The sequence below is a fragment of the Pempheris klunzingeri genome, chromosome 21, assembly GCF_042242105.1.
Source record: "Pempheris klunzingeri isolate RE-2024b chromosome 21, fPemKlu1.hap1, whole genome shotgun sequence".
Lineage (NCBI taxonomy): Eukaryota > Metazoa > Chordata > Actinopteri > Acropomatiformes > Pempheridae > Pempheris > Pempheris klunzingeri.
Window position 1 is genome coordinate 18,214,970 of NC_092032.1, and position 16,852 is coordinate 18,231,821.

Sequence of the window (16,852 nt, forward strand, 5' to 3'; positions counted from 1 at the left end):
CCTCCTCATATCCAACACATTTCAGTATCTGAGTGACTTCCACTGTTTATGTTGTCAGTCAAAACTCATTCACATATCTTTATTCTCATGTGTGGTGTCACAAGTGATGGTTTCATATGGGTTTGTTGTTTGAATGACAGTTTAAAACAGCAGTCAATAGCAGAAAGGTGCTTATTTCACAAGAGACACACAGGAGGTCCTGACCGGGTTAATGTTTCACACCCTCAGTGTGAGAAAGTCAAGTAGCATTTACTTGGTTCAGCAGAACTACATCCCTTTACAAGAGTTCTCCAACAGCTGGGGGGGGGGGGTTCACATGTTCTACCTCCTCAAGCCTCTGACATATCAGCTCAGGGTCAATTAGTCAAAAGAGAGAGGAGGAATCTGCATCCTCGCAGCTGAGGTGTAAACATCTGACAGCACTGACACCCATGTTCATACATCTGCCTGTCTCCTGCCCTCTCATGTGTGACCAACCATACTTGGTGAGCTTGCATTCGTTCACGCTCTACTGGCCTGGAGTCACATAAGAGACATTCTTTTCTGTGTATTTCAAATTGACTAACATGTAACCGCTGTGGCAGCAATGCTATCTTCCTGCCCCAGGACTTGGGCCTCCCTGGCATGTTGCTCCAAAAGACACCAAGTGAAAACAGCTGGTAAGAGCACAGCTACATTTCCTTATATAAAGAGACAGCGAATGTGAGAGACAAGCTGCACTGGAGGATATAGAAAAAAAAAACTTTTTTTTGAGGTGCAAGATGAACATGATCTGTCCAAATTAAATGCACATGAATTAGCGATCTAATTAGGGTCCAGCGACTAGAAATGACCAGAGGCTGCGCAATCATGATTTCACAGTGAAAGCAGATGCTTCTCAAGCCCTCTGTCTCTCCTCCATCTCCATGGTTTCACAGTCTTGCTGCTGCAGCAGGTGTCCGTAAAAAGAAAAAAAAAAAAAAAGAGAGAGCTATGTGAAGGCAAGCCAATCTGAAAGCAATCATTGACCATCAACCACCATGATTGGTTTGATTACAGTGTGCCAGATGCAACTGGCTAGGCACAGCTATAAGATCCTTCAACAGGAAATACACTCTGTCCCTTTCAATCTCTTTCAAGAAGTGACAACACTCAGAGAAGACCAAGCTCCCAGAAGCAACAGTCCCGTACTAAAAAAAAAGAAAAAAAGAATTCACTGCAGGTGTCATTCAAATGTTGATCCCTACAATCAGACTAAAAGAGTTACCGACAAGTTACATCTACAAAGTAGCCGAGAATTTACAGCAGTCATTATTTCAGTTTACTGAGCTTCCTGCTGGTTCCTGCAAATTGCTGAAAATCGGCAACAAAAGGAACTCAATGTACATTGCTTCTTGTAGAGTGAGTAATAGAAGAAGCAATCAATGCAGCAATAGTGTAACCAAAACATTAAGAGTTTATGTGATTCAAGACCAGTATTAAAACAGCAAAAGTGAACAGCATACAAGGAAAACAATATGTAATAAAAGGCCATCTTGCACAGCATATCATACTTTGTTTGAACCACCACATGTAGAGAGCCATGCATAGCTCAGCTGAAATACACACACAGGTGGAGGAGGAGGGAAGGCGATGCTGGAGAGGTGGACAGCAGGAGGTGTACACCAGGCCTCATTAGCCAGAGTCTCACAGGGGACGCAGAGAAGCGGCGCTTTCTATCTCAACATGCTGCATCACCACAATTAGGATAGAGGCCCAAACATTCACCCTTTATATCTGTCTAATTTTCATGTAATCCTCGGCTAGCTGAAAACAGACACTTGTGGAGTGTGATGGGGAAATGCTCTTTCCACACACTGACTTTGACACAAATCTCCTCGCGAGCACAGCTGGCATCCCAGAGCTCCATTTGACAAATTACTTTGTGAATAATTTCTAAATTTAAAACATTTGAGCATGAGAAATATTATTTGAGCTTTTGAGCACCAGGAGGCGCTATAGAGTCCCTCTAGCAACTAAAAATCTATTTAAGAAGTCTCTTATCCTAAGTGCAATCAATATCCTCAATTCATCACAAACTCCTGCTAGCTAATGGTTACTAGCTTACAGAGCTAGCAGAACATAGATACCTCTGATACCAATGAACCCTCGACTGAAAATAACCAAAATAAGGTTTATTTTCTTAAACATAGTACTTATGGACGAGAACTAATGACTGTATTTTCAACGCAGAGTTCCTACAACAGTGATTTCTGGCTTCAGAGCCTTAAGAGTTTGCCCACCAGCCTACAAACTTTAAGCCCTTTTTCTCAACTTCTCTGCTTCTATAGTTACTGTTCTCTCTCATTAATCTTGATATTAATGTGCAACTGCAAGAAATGAATAACCTTTATGAGATGCTGTCACTACTGTAGAAATCAGATACCCTCACTCTGACAAAGTTTGTGAGTAATTCTTAGTTTGACCAGATTCTATGATTAGCTAGCTAATAAGTTAATAACATTATCAAATATTATTTGCCAAAGTGTTCAGTGTGCATTTTATAACCTGAAAAGCGTCTGCACTGAATGATGTCACACATTTTGGGATCTTCGGATCCCAAATGTCAAGTGATTTTGTACATTAATTTAACTTTTGAAAGTTAATTAATTTGACATATGTATCCACTCTCGTGCACACTAATTTATAATATTTCATCTGGATTGAAAGGTTTTTCTTGTAAAAGTACTCATTATGTAGCAGTAAAGAAAACATACGGCATCAGAGGAACACGTACAGCTCATTTCCTCAGCAGATGGAGAAGTGAGAAGCCTTTCTGACACCAATGGAACAATGCATGGGCAGCCATATGATTAACTGTCAAGCAAATCCCACAGATTAATTTACATATTCTGGTCTGGGCGCAAAAACAGTAATGCTGAGAGCTTCTCTGTCTTTTTAATGTTTCTGAGACGCACAATGGTCCAAGTAGGTCTGGGATATCTGTTGTTAAATAGGAATAAAATGGGGCCAGGAGGGGGTAATGAGAAACTCTGAGTTAATGAGAAGACGTGCTAATGTGTCAACGCTTGACTTGGGGAGAATCAAATCAGATCTGGAGGCCATAGGGGAAATTTCCCAGGAAGAAAAAAAAGTCCATTCATTCTCTGACTGCTTGTATCATTTTGCGTCTTTCCCCTTCCTTGAAGATGACCTACTTCTGTGCTCAGAACCAGTGCTGTATGAGTATTACCCATATCCACACATATATTATCATTAAACAAGTTGTACATACCTATGCATGGTCAATTACACATTTGAAGTGTCTCATTATAGCAGCGCTTGTTATGCACCTTTTATGGGTTACTGCGGACACAACAAGGAAGTGTATCAACGTAGGAATTTGTAAGGACAGACTGAGTTCCTCTCATGTCAGTGCTGCTGCTCTTCAACATCACAACAGAACACACTTGAAATTCTAGACATGGTGCTGCGCCCTTTGATATGTAAATGTGCACCTTCATTGCACCGGCAGTGATACTGAATGAAGGAACTTTTTTTTTTTCTTGCCAATTGAACATGTTATGTTCCAAGGGAATTTGTTAATTTAGAACAGGGGACTAATCAAGGCATCACATTCACACAGGTACAGCATTACACTTCACACACATTAAAAGGTCCTTGCATCATCACTTTCACATGTGTGAATGCTCAACAATGCATGTGCTTGGTGATAATTTATACTGAGATATGATAAGAGCAAATCCATAAACTGGAATCTGTTTCTCACTTGATACTTGGGTCTCTTTCTGGTCCCTCCCCCACAGCTTGCTCCCTGCGCCGTGTAAAGTGTTAGTTGCAGCTGTTTTTTTGAGCTTGCTGGTTATTTTGGGGATGGGAGAAGCAGGATGATATGCATATTGAATAGGTTCTCAGATTTGTGTTCAGTTCAGTATCACAATAGCAGTTCAATACCCTTCTCAAAGCTCAGCTACGCTCATCCAGTAATACGGGGGACAGTCTTCTGCCAACACACATGGGTGAATCTAGCAAGTCATTAGCAGGCTGATGTCATTTGTTTGTGCTGAACACGGTATTACCTGAAAAGTCTGTGGATTAAAAAGGGTGAAAAATACTGCAAATGTTGTTTAATCTGTGATACGCAGAGCAGTCTCAAATCCATTTAACCACAGTATTATATATTTACAATACCACTTATGAATCATTAACACCCCCTCGCATGATTTATCCTCATAGAGTAAATCAAAGCTAAGCCAAACATGCCTAGAATATCACATATTTTCTAATTGCAGCCGTGTAAGCTACCGTATTTCTCCAAACATCAACATTAGGCCATGTCTGGATGCTTAATTCTCATGAGGCCAGAACCTCCTGATCCTGCATGACAGCGTCCATCCACTAAAGATTTGCCTGTTGGGTTACAGTAAGCTCTAATAGTTCTAACAATGCCCAACAAGCTCAGCACATTATTTCTGGGATGCAAAGCCACTTCAGGGTGGAAAATTCCACTGAGATTCTAAGATAAGCAATTATGACTCAGTGGTTTGAGTCTGGCCTGATATCTCTGTTGTGAATGAGTGACTTCTTTATAAGGTCACTGCAGTCATTGACTGACATTTCAGCAAAATTCTGCCATGCAGAAGAATGCTAAAGACCTCTAGACACCACTGCGCCATAAGCAGTCAACTGACCACAGAGCACAATGAGCTTATCATCAGTAGAGAAAAGCCTACATGCCTCAGAGAGCCATTTGATGTCCCCCTGAATACCGGGGGGTCCTAACACTGTGGAGAGGAGATGCTCACTTTATTGTGCTGCCATCAGTCACATCAGTTTGTGTCCTTGGCTGCCTTGAAGCATCTCCATCCCCCCAGTGCTCACAACAGCAGAGTGCTATCTGAGAGCCTTGCCAACAGCCCTGTCCACACTGCAGTGCAGTGGAGTGACTGTGAAAGACTTGCACTGCCACTCTTAATAGGGCAGGGTTAGCCATGGGATGAGCCCCGAGACACTAGTTTAATCTATTACACCCACGCCTCCCCAGGCCACCAGAGAGAAAGCACTTCATCGACTCCAAGCACCACCTCAGCCTCCTCTTTGTCACTCTCTCTCTCCTTTTTCTCTCTTTGTACTCGTTCACTCACACACTGCACGTGCATAACCAGACATACACAAAGACATGCACACACACATTGCTCCCTGCTTGGTTGCTTGGTGAGGTGTTATTCCTCCCTGATGGGCACCTGGATCTCCTGTTGTTCTGAGGTATTGTTTCCTTCTGTCCTCCTTGTTTCAACTCCTTTCACACCAGGGCTTAAAAATAACTCATTTCCCCTCCCACTGGAACATTCAGCACTATAATCAATAGATTAGTTTCAACTCCTGTCTGTGTACAAGGCTCAGTTGGTATCATGCCACTGTATGAGCACTAAGATACAATGCTAACAGTTTTAAGCTATAATCTACTGCAATTTCTCCTCTGCAGTATAGTGTCACATATATGTTTCACACACATTTACAAGGTCAGGACATTTTCTATTTTTAAATATATAAACTGCAGGCTATATTGAAGCACAGCCACTTGTGTTCTTAGGTATTAGTAACTAACGTCCACTGTTTTCTGGCCTTCAGTCAAGTTAGCAGTTTGTTCATTACTTTGTCATTTGACCATTCCTTTTTTTTTACTGCCTGATAGTATCTCATCAAGAGTGAGAGGAAGGAACAGCTCCCATTCTCTGAAATGATATACTGTTCAAACAGCCCGGTAATGACATTTCTGATGGAGAAATTAGACTGCAGTCACTGTCTGGCTCTAGTGAAAGTGCTTAATTGATGGCAGGAAGGATGAAAAGGGCTTCTTGCCTCAATACTGCCAATGGCTCTAACGTTAGGGAAGTCCAACTAGGGCTACATTCGAGCTGAGGCAATGCAGGCAGTGAGTGGCGTTTGTTTTGTATGCACATCCTGACGGCGACAAGCATTTTTCTTAAATGTCATACAACACATAACAGTAATCACTTGAATGTTGAATAAATCAGTTTGCAGACGTATAATCAATTGCATAAAACCTCAAAACATCAAGCTGGTTGGGAGTCAGTGTGCTAGGACCAGAGTCAGTTATCCAGCTTACCCTCCAATCAGTCCCTCTGTGTCGCTGTCCGTGGTGCTGAAACATTGTTCACCCATCCACTATTCCCTGTGTAAGAGCCCCTCTGTCATTTACTTTGTAGTGAGTACTAAACAGAGCTTTGCATCATCACTAACAACTGCTGTTATGTTTTACATCTATAAAAAAGTGACACAATGCATAATCACACTGTTAAAAAAAAGAAGTGTACATGACATTCAACTTTTTAGGGCACTACACAGTGCATACAATTTACTATCTGAATTCACAGACGTCTTATAACACCTTAACAACCAACCAATAAGCACTCTAGCAATCAAACAGTTCTGCTTTTGTTTTGTTTTTTTCAGTTTTCTACCTTAGTTGGACAAAGCACTTTAGTATGTGCCTCTTGTTCCTCATGTCTGGCAATTTGGAGCAACTGGGGTTCAGAGCATTGCTCAAGGACGTGGACAGGAATAACAGTGGGGTGGAACCACTGACCCTGCTATTAATGGATCACACAAGTAATCAACTGTAACATCTTAGCAACACAACACCTAACAATACAGTAACAATAAGCCCATAGCACCTTACCTGGATCCCAAAGAACCAAGCAATATCCAAGTGGTTTTCACTTAGAATGCAGAATCTTTAATATTTATATTTATATATTTTCTAATTATTTTCCTCAATCATACTTAACTGGATATTTTACCCCCAAATACCAGATTATAGCAGTCACTGGGGTGTGCATGCAGGTGTTCACAGTACGCAAGTCACCTGCACTTCTCTACAATGTTTGCTGAACCCCTCTGACACTCTGGGGCAATGGATTTGGAGGCAGTGCCTGAGGCCTGCAGCAAATGCTCTGTGGCCACTGGGGGCATTCAGTTTGTACAGTGAGGAGATAGTCCTGTATTAAAATGGATTCCCTGAATGTGAGCCAGCAAATATTATGCCACACATGCTGTCATTAAACAATACCATTCCTCTAGGCTTAGAACGAAAAATTTCAATTACGCATATCTGCCATCTTTCCTTCTCCCAGGAGGAGTTAAATAAACATGCAAATGTTCGAATAACATTTAATCTGACTAAGGATGATTTCACCAACACAACCCAAGGTCATCATGCCAGCGGTCTCAATGGGTGTACTATTGCTCTCCACATACTGTATGTATTCATATACTCATGTACTGTATTTGTCCTTCCATATGCTTTTTCATGTACAGTATGTCACTCTGTGTGCACACATTTGTCTGTGCATTTCCCTGGGAATTCATCGGAATCCAGCTATTGTCTCCCATAATCCTATGTTTTGCAGATGGGATGTGCCTCTCCATGTCTCTGTGCCTCTTTTTTCCTCTCCCCCTGTATCGGCAGACTGGGAAACAGATGATCATCCTTTGAACCCATTACTCAGCCTGATCCTCTTATCATAACCAACCTTTCTGAGTCTCTAATTTGGGGTCTGCCAAACTCTGCTTCGTGTACAATGTGGCTCTCGTCTCTGTTGTGCCGTGTTTTTTCAAAGTTGGTGCAAGGGAGGGAAGTCAAGAGAGAGAAGGAGAAAGAACGCAAGAGTGAGAGAGCGAGGGAGAGGCGTAGAGAGAGGGATTGTCTGCACACATTTGCACACCTGTCTCTGGGGATTTCTACCAATCTGAAATAAGACAATGTGGGCGGGTCAGTATTCTGGGAACACAGTGAGCAGCTCATAAAGGCTTCATCTCAGGCTACCTTCTCCCCACACCTTTCCAAAGCACAGCTCATTCGGTTTACCTCTCTGTCTCACATGTTCTGCTAATATCATAATCCCACACGGGTAGAGCCACATTTTGTTCGGTAAATTACACTGTGGGGGGGGGGCTTGGTCAGTTAAAGGGACTTAGAATGTCCCCCATCAACAATGCCTTTGTGCAGCAGCCGACCACTGTAGGGAATACATCACACTGCCTCATTGTGATATGGCAGCATATCAAACACTGCAAGTAAAACAATAGGAGGTTAGATGCATCCCCACATCCATCGAGGGTATACATGATGTAAACAAATAACTGTCTTCATTTACATCATAATTGCTTCCTGTCTCATTCTGTTATTCCATTACTGTCAATGAGAAGGTCACGATACAATGATCTATGGCCACGACTGTTACCACAACTCATACATTCAGTACATACAGTATATGGGTGTAAATCATGTTCTGCATGCGTGCATATAGAGGTTCGCATATGTTCATACACATGCACAGAGCACACTGAGGGAGCACTTACACTGAGCAGGGAATCAATTACTCACTCGGCTGCATATTTCGGGGATCAAAGGATCGCACACCTTTGTGTGCTTGTGTGCTGGGGCATGTACTAAAAATGTACCAGTTAACGAACACCTCAGTCTGATACATCAGAAAAACAAATGCAGATTTGCATTCCCCCAAAGAACATTTTAGACACTTACATCAGAAATACCCTGAAAGGCACAAAAACAGAAATGTGAATCGGCTGCACATTTTTTTCTATTACTTTTGCAATCAGATGAAATATGTGCTGTATCCCTGAAATGAGACGACAAGTGATTAAAACAGATATATTTTACCACTCTTTAAAAGTATTTTGTTGGGGCGAATTTGCATGGATAAGCCTGGATTTAATGAGAAGCCCACTTTCTTAATCTCCCAGAAGTGAATTTTTAAAGATACAAAGTTTTGGAGGAAGAGTTTGTTTTGATCAGGAAAGTTTGAGGTTTGGTGGTAGATAACAGTGATGCCGTTCATACTGTGACTAAAATGACGATTTCATTTCAGCTCGTGTAGTGATGTCACAGGACGTGTCATGTCATGTCATGTTGTGTTGTAACACAGACAGCAACAGAGAGCCCCAGCGGTGTGACGCGACAAATTTAGAAATGCATTTGTGGTAAATAATTGTGGTTGCTCTTAGAAAACTATTGCTGACAGGATAGTAAAGCAGAATAAGTGGTTAGTAAAGTTGTAACTTATCTGTTGTCTCTTCTTATATTTGTACGTGTTTTCAAAATAAAAGGAGCCAATAAATACCTAAACTTCAAACAGCATTTTTGAAATGAGAGGAGAACTCATTCCAGAAAAGGAATCCGTCTCATCTATGCATCAGCGTGTTGCTCACAAAAGATTTTCCTACATTTCAAATTTTCTCGGTTTTTCTATTTTGCAGCTGTTATATTTTTACAGCGATTATGCAACCTCGGCATTGCTCTGCAATGCTTTCCGTTTTTTTCTATTGAACTTCAATAGCACCAACAACAAATGGCGTTTAAACTCACCACAGGGGGCTACTGAATCCTGCCAAATGGAATTGCAGCACATAGTATGAAGGAATCAATGTGCAAGGGCTTATGTGAGCAAGTAAGACTGTGCACGTAACAACAAAGCAGGTTGAAAGCTTCTTGTTGCACATGGCTGCGTGTATGTAAGAGTACACAAGAAACTGCATATCTGTGCACCTGCGTAGCTTGGTGTGTGGGCGAGACCTGCTAACTTTGCCACATTCATATAATGTGCTTCTCGACTCTTATATGGCACATTGAGAGACACTGAGCGAAACATTTGCCAGCTGTTCGTGATGCTGACGTGATGTATTTTAATAACACGCTGGCAGTGTAGCATGAGCAGCTCTGTTATTCAGTTGTGGCTCCAAATGACAGTGAGAGGTAACAGTTAGTAAACTGTTGAAAACTGCGGTCCTGTTTACCAACCTGGCTAGCCTGCAGCGCTTGGTGCTGTAGCAGGGAAACAAACCAACATCTGTGAGCCCAGATTCCTTTGTGCAGAGCGTTTAAATTCTTCTTGATGTGGCCAAATGTGAGCCGTCAGTCTAATGAGGATTTCATTAATACAGATTATTTTATTTAAAGTAGGTGTCCCTTTTAAGAGTTCAAGAATCATTAATGGGACCACACTGACACTCTTTCATTCTCTGCTCATGCAGCACCCACAAATGTATATTAGCCACCCACTGTCACTGAGCTGAATGCTTTCAGTGTCCAAAGAGAAATAATACCGTGCTCCTGCTCTCTACAGCCAAGCCTGTGGGTAGAAGGATGGTATTCTCTCTATCTAATGTGTTTGGACATGATGGATCTTCAAATCTTTAACGAGGCAGACCCTAAGGAGAGTGTTAAAACAGAGCCGGGATGGTACACAAATGAGGGGAGACTTTTAATGGGGAGATTTTTCACTTAATAAAACTAACCAACATGAATACATTAAGCAAGCTGACGTTAAACTGGATGGAGGGATTCACTGATGGAAAAGAAGCTCTCACTCTTTTACTACATGTCCTATTATCCAGGTTTAAAATTGATATGGTTATTAATGGTATTGTTTGGAGAAAACTGCACTATGGAATATTTGAAATGAAATTAAACGAAATGAAAGATCCAGCATTTCATATTTTACTCCTAAGATTTTTAAGGACGTAAGGTCATGATATCTTTTAAAGTATGAATGAGCTGAATCTTGGAACAGAGCTTTTTAATTTTTTTATATATAGGCTAAAGTTAATAATTGATTGCATAATAAGTCTTATTATAGCCGAGCTATTTAGTGGATTAGTACTCATTGCACTGGCTATATCACTCTATTTCTCTGTCTAATTTTAGTCTGTGGCTGTAATGTCCTTTTTCTTTCACCTCTGGCAGTTGCGGGTCCCCTTTGAAAATGAGATGGTAAATCTCAAAGGGTTTATCCTAGGAGTAATAAATTTCTCTAATATCACTGGTGCTTGTGTGCCATTTGTCGTTTCGTGGAGTGATATCACGGCCCTATAAATACTATAAGTGGAAAAAGTTGAGATACTTTTGCTCAGTGGTTCAAAGTAAGTGCAACCAAGGATCAGGACCTTTTGCTGTGGGTCACCATGCAGAGGATGTATTAATCCATTTAGCAAAAAGAACATATGGCATAGTTAATGAGCCCTGACATGCTGAGCGAATGCTTTATATAGCATGGGAGCTCAGAGAGAGCTGTGCTTTTAGCCGTGGACAGCAAGGAGATGAACGGTTAGAGACCAACATCACACAACTGAAAGATCACAGGTACGGCGCTGCCAAGAGTCCTGCTGCTACGGCTTTATGTGCTAAAATGAGGTACTACCTGCACACTCATTATCATTTATCTTATATGTCTTATTCAATATCTTATTTTATTTATTCAATATCTATTTTTTAAAGTTATTTCTGCCAATGTTTTGTCCTACGATGTTAGTGATTGTGGTTGTTTCTGTTGTTTAAGTACAATATAGTGCAATATACTGCAACACCTTCACCTCCAGGTGGCTGAGGTAGAATACAAATATGTACTGCATATATGTATAGTTGCAAGATTTTGTCTCTCTTTTGAGTTATACCACGTCTCTCCCGTTCCCTGTCACCTGTGATATCCTTCCATTTGTTTGAATTTTTGTGGGCAGAGCAAGTTTTCCTAATGGTTCCCATAGTATTTCTTCTGCGTTGATCTGTTGTGACAGGAAGGTTTGGACAGGGCTTCGACAGCCTCTCATGAAAGAATTATTGAAGTTCAAATGCAATATCCAACCAATACCAGCACTTTAGAAGTGTAGCACCTTCCTGAGTGATGACTCTATGCTGTGTTGTTCATACTGTCATATTGTTTGGTTTTGCAGTGTAGCGGTTGTGTTTTGGTAATAAAAAAACACCCATTATTCAAAATATGTTCCCATGACTATGTGCACTTCCACTGGCATACATAGTGTTTTACAAACATGAAGTTGAAAAATAAAAACCTAGCGTAAATTGTTTTTATTCCCAATTCCACCTGCTTCCCAGAAAATGATCATTATTCATAACCTCCTCCACGTTTACTGCTGGTTTGATAACGTCTCTTTCCACAAACTAATTCCGTCAGTACAACGATAAAATATTCCAGCCTTAACCGTGAAAAATCTACATGAACTGTAAATTTTCACTGAACCCTGATAATTTTAAACCTGGGCCAATGTTTAAGAAATGATCAAGTAGATTGTAAAGACAATTGATTGTAAAACATAACTGAAAGGATACCTTCAGAGATACACCTGTAAGAGCTTTTTGGTTTTGGTTCAAATTCACTTGATTCCATTGCAAAAAAGCAATTTTGGTCTCGTACTGCCTTAGTTTTTTGTGTCATTGTGTGACTATTGTTCTTTGTTTAGATCCAAAGGAGTCTGGTAGCATTGAACGGAGCAGCTGTTGCTTGATAAACAAAAAGGATCTTACCGGTCTATTTTTCCTTAGAGTTCTTTTCTATAACATTGTCAGACACTTAATAACAATCTGAGCCTGTCATCGGCCAAAAAAGCCCCTTTAGTGGACGTTCTTTAAAGGGCAAAGTTGCCTCAAAACATTACATTACAGCCATATTAGCTTGTTCACAACTGCCAGCTGAGACCATCGACTGGACCAATTCCAAAAATTACACATACCAGTCATTTTGTAAGAATAGGACCCTGGTTTAAAAATGCCACAGTTATCCTTTAACATCAATCAGGAAAATGGGAAAGTGGAACAAGTGGAATTAATAGGTGGATGAATCAGGTATTCTTGTTAAAAATAGTAACTCAGAGCAGCAAAGTGGTGAGTCTGGCCTGATTGTGATACTGATGGAATTAGTCCTGTGGAAATGTTTTACTAAACACTGGTTTTTATATGAGAGTTTGTCTAAGTGTCTGAGAATCCTTACCTTTTTGAGGAGGATGATACCCTCTTGGTTGTGTTCATTGGTGGTGATGTCAAACATGGTGCCTCCATCACCTGGCACAATGGTGTACTCGACTTCAGCATTTTTCCCGATGTCCAAGTCGTGGGCTTTGATCCTACCAACAGCAGATCCCACTGCAGATGATTCAGGGACTCTTAGGTGAAAGAAACCTGTAAACAGACAAACACCAGACCGGGCTCAGACTCATTTATTATCATCACTTGACATTGGATGGAAAATACTGAGCTCTTCACATCCTCTGTCCTTTATACAGTCTCTCCCCCACCCGGGGGATGTCTCAACCACCCACAGGTAAGGAGCTGATATGCTTTGTCTGAAGTCAGCCCTGTAGCTATATAGGCATGACATTATTCAGTTTTGACATGTTTGGACATCAAGGCTGCTCAGCTCCTTGTAATTGGCTGACTAAACCTGCACAATCAACAAACACAAGAGCTCAGGGGCTTTGATATTCTCAACGGCAGGAATCAGACTTTGGACGAAATCTACAAACAAACAGCGGATTGACTGATTATCGTTTACACCTGACAAAAAGTGGAAATGGATATTTTCCTGCTCTTCCCTTCATTCCCTGAGATGGCTAGCTGGAACCAGAGCATCTGCTAGTGCCAGAGGAATGACAACTGTACTGTTACATTACAAATCAAGTGCGAGCAGCTGATGGCACCTGACTTGTTATTGTTTTGACACAGACACCTCACAGACGATGCTCAGACTCCAGAAATGTCAGGAATGGAATTAGGTCTCATGCTATGTGAAAAGGTAGAGGACATTTATTTTGGGGATATTCATTACGACATGTGAATGAGAGAATTCAATGAGCCCTAATAGTGTTGCACAGGTGCCAGTCCCGCTCTGCCATCTATTGAACCAATTTCATTACACGTGTCTGCATCAAAGAATTGGAAAAGACTGATTCTGGAAAAACATATTTCCTCGGAGAATACGGAAGAGAAAAGAAAGTCTGAGTCTCCTAGAAACTCCTTCTGAGGACAGTTCTACTTGACACTCAGTGGCATCAAACTTGGAGATGGATGAACTTGAACATAAATGTCTACAATGAACCAGAGTGTCAGACGTCAGGTGGTAGACGGGTGTAAAGGGATGCTGCTCAGCAGAGACTGTATTTATTATTTCGTGGTGGAGGACCAAAATAAATGTACTGAAATGTGTGAAACCAAAACACCCGTCTTTGCTTAGGATATTGGATAATTTTGCATTGGATGTTGTTTAAAATCAACACTATACTTGAGGCCATGCTGCACCTTGAGACACTGGTACTGCTGTGGTTTATATGTTATTGCACTCCCCCATATTTGTTAGTCCTCAATTTAACTGTGGTTCTTGGAGCTGAGGCATATGGATAAATCTGGCTGCTATCATCTCAATAAATAATCAGGCACTTTCGAGGACATGGATGAATCTTAAGTCTTTCTAAGGTTCATGTCCTTTCAAGGATAGGTCAAGAACTTTTTTACATAACCTTTTCTTTTTGTCAGCTGTTAGTTAGTTTCACGTTGAGAGATGTTAACCAACAGCTGCTTTATGGCACTGCCAGTGTGTTAACATGCTTCTAGGATTATTTATCAAAGCCACAAGCAGGTATTTACACCATTAGTCATAAACATTGCAGGATTTTGCAACCACATCTGGTGCCGTCACAGAGGTTCATTTAGGGGATTGACAGTTTAAAAATACTTAATGTATAATAACTGGGGAGGGTTTTCTGAAAAAGACAGATGTGGCACGAATTCATGCTGCAATATTATAAGTAAACTGAATCAGCTGATGAGCTCCTCCAGAATGGCCACCACATATTTTTTTCTTTCTTTTTTTTGTACCTGTAAGCCTTCTATAGACAGAAAAGAGAGGAAGACAAAGCGAGGATTTGGGACAGGACAGAGGAGCTGCCACACTTGGCCCAAACCTCTGTGCTGTGACAGCATTATGGAAATATCATCTTTTCCTCGCAGCCAAAGGAGCTTGACCGTCTGACTGCCTGTATTTACATTCAGAGGAGACCATTTGGTGTTGCCGCAAAATACCTGAAGAGGCGGCACCAATACAAAGCAGTATTTTTTGCTTTCTTGTCCTACACTTGCTGCTTTGGAATACAGTACATTTTGCACCCAGTTTAATATTAATGTTTAGTATATGTAGAGAAGCCTCCACGGATCAATGTGTTTACAGTTATGAGTATTTTTTCCAGCTTGGCTTTTTACATGACCTGGTGAACGGTACAATCAAATTAATCTGGTTTAGCAGCTTATACAAAATACCGGATAAAATACAGTGTTTAAATACACAGACTCAATCCCTGGTGCAGCACCATCATGCTCAAACCTGATCTAAATATAGAAGGATGCCCTATGAGAGAAATAACACCATCCTGGTTTATTTGCCAGGAGTAGTAGATGTAGATGCAATCATGCTAAATAAATAGGGCTTTGCTTACGACAGAACATAATGACAAATAATGAAAACCAATTACAAAGTGTTGACATGATAAATACCCCCTGCCCTGTTGTAATTGCGTGGCGTTTATTTTGTTATTAAAAATGTGTGAACCTGCATCTTCATTATTATGTTTTACAAAAGATGAAATTGGTGTTGTTATGTAGCTATAATATTCAAATGCCTATTATCTACAAAGGGCACTCACTTTTAGAGAACCTGGGGGGGTTATCGTTGACATCGCTGAGGGTGATGTTGACGGTGGTGGTCCCGGCCAGCCCCCCCAGTTGGCCCCCCATGTCCTTCGCCTGGATTAATACCTGGTACTGTTCCTTCACCTCTCGGTCCATATTGGGCAAGGCTGTCTTTATAACCCCTGGTGTGCAGCAAAGATTGATGAGAAATATAGATAATAGTGGAGTGAGAAACAGAAGAGAGAGATAGAGACAGCAGGTTTAAAAAAGACAAAGGGGAAAAAGCGGTAAGCATAAAATCCCCTGAAATATGTTCGACTCCAACTGCACAATTTACTTCTAAAATGCACGGTTTATTCCCACTTAAGCCGTCCGGTCCACAGTTAGAAGCTGCTTGTGTGGACCAAGGCTAAAATAGAGGTCATTTCACAAACTGGAGACACTTGACATTCACCAGGGAACTCTGGTGAAGCCATATAATGATTCACTTGAGGATCTGAGACCCTGAGATCAGAGAGCATTTGTACTGCAGATTAATAGCTAGGTCAATGGGAGGTTGGCAGGCTAAAAGGAAGCAGGCAGCATAGGTGGGTCTTCACTTCTTTCCTTCCTCTTATTCCATTTAATATGGTGAGGATGTCCCATTTGATCTGCAGACCCCTAACATGTGAGAATCCCAAATCAAAGATGTTTATTTCTGAAGGTTCTGTCATCTTTTTTGGAGAAAGGAGGATGTCCGTCTCTGCGAGGAATAATTCTGTGACTTGCATGGAGATTTGCGTATGCTGTTGTCGTCCCCCTCCCCCTGCTCACATTTTCCCTCCCAGTGTTTGTTCCCCTCGCTGATGTGCGTTTGGAGATAGAAGCAAGCCCAGCAGGGCAAACATTTACTTAAACAGTTTGATTTTTCCCAGCATCAGTTTGAAATACACTCACAGTATGTGCTCTGTAAAGCTCCGGGATGAGCGGCATAATCAGCAACAGATTCCACCGTATCTGCCTGTGTGATATGTATGAACCTATTTTCATATGCTTTGAACTGTCCCAGATAGTAAGCCAACAGCAGCCCACTGCCGGCAAACACTGGTGGTATGAAGGTATTTCAGATTTAGAGCAGCCATCTGCCGTACCCTCCCTTGCTGCCACTCCACAACCTTTTTACTGCCAATTTCCTCCTATGACACAATCCGCCTACACAAGCAAAGTGTAGGTAAAAATGATGTGGAAATAAAATAATAATGTAACAATGTTCGGCATCAAATGTTATTGTGTTATTTGTCATGGTGATTTCAATTCAAGCTCCCTGCTTTGCTGAGTAACTGTACCCGACAATGGCTATTCAGCGTCCTTGCAGCAAAG

The 16,852-nt window shown here is 41.2% G+C and overlaps 1 protein-coding gene across 1 annotated transcript in view; it reads right to left on the reverse strand.

The window, feature by feature from the left end:
• LOC139220784 (cadherin-12-like) overlaps window positions 1-16,852 on the reverse strand; it is a 57,126-nt gene that overhangs the window by 18,328 nt on the left and 21,946 nt on the right. The window contains exons 4-5 of the mRNA XM_070852627.1: window positions 15,508-15,675; window positions 12,807-12,994 (exon numbers count right to left, since the gene is read on the reverse strand). Coding sequence (XP_070708728.1) covers window positions 12,807-12,994; window positions 15,508-15,675 — 356 coding nt within the window. The remainder of the gene's footprint in view (window positions 1-12,806; window positions 12,995-15,507; window positions 15,676-16,852) is intronic.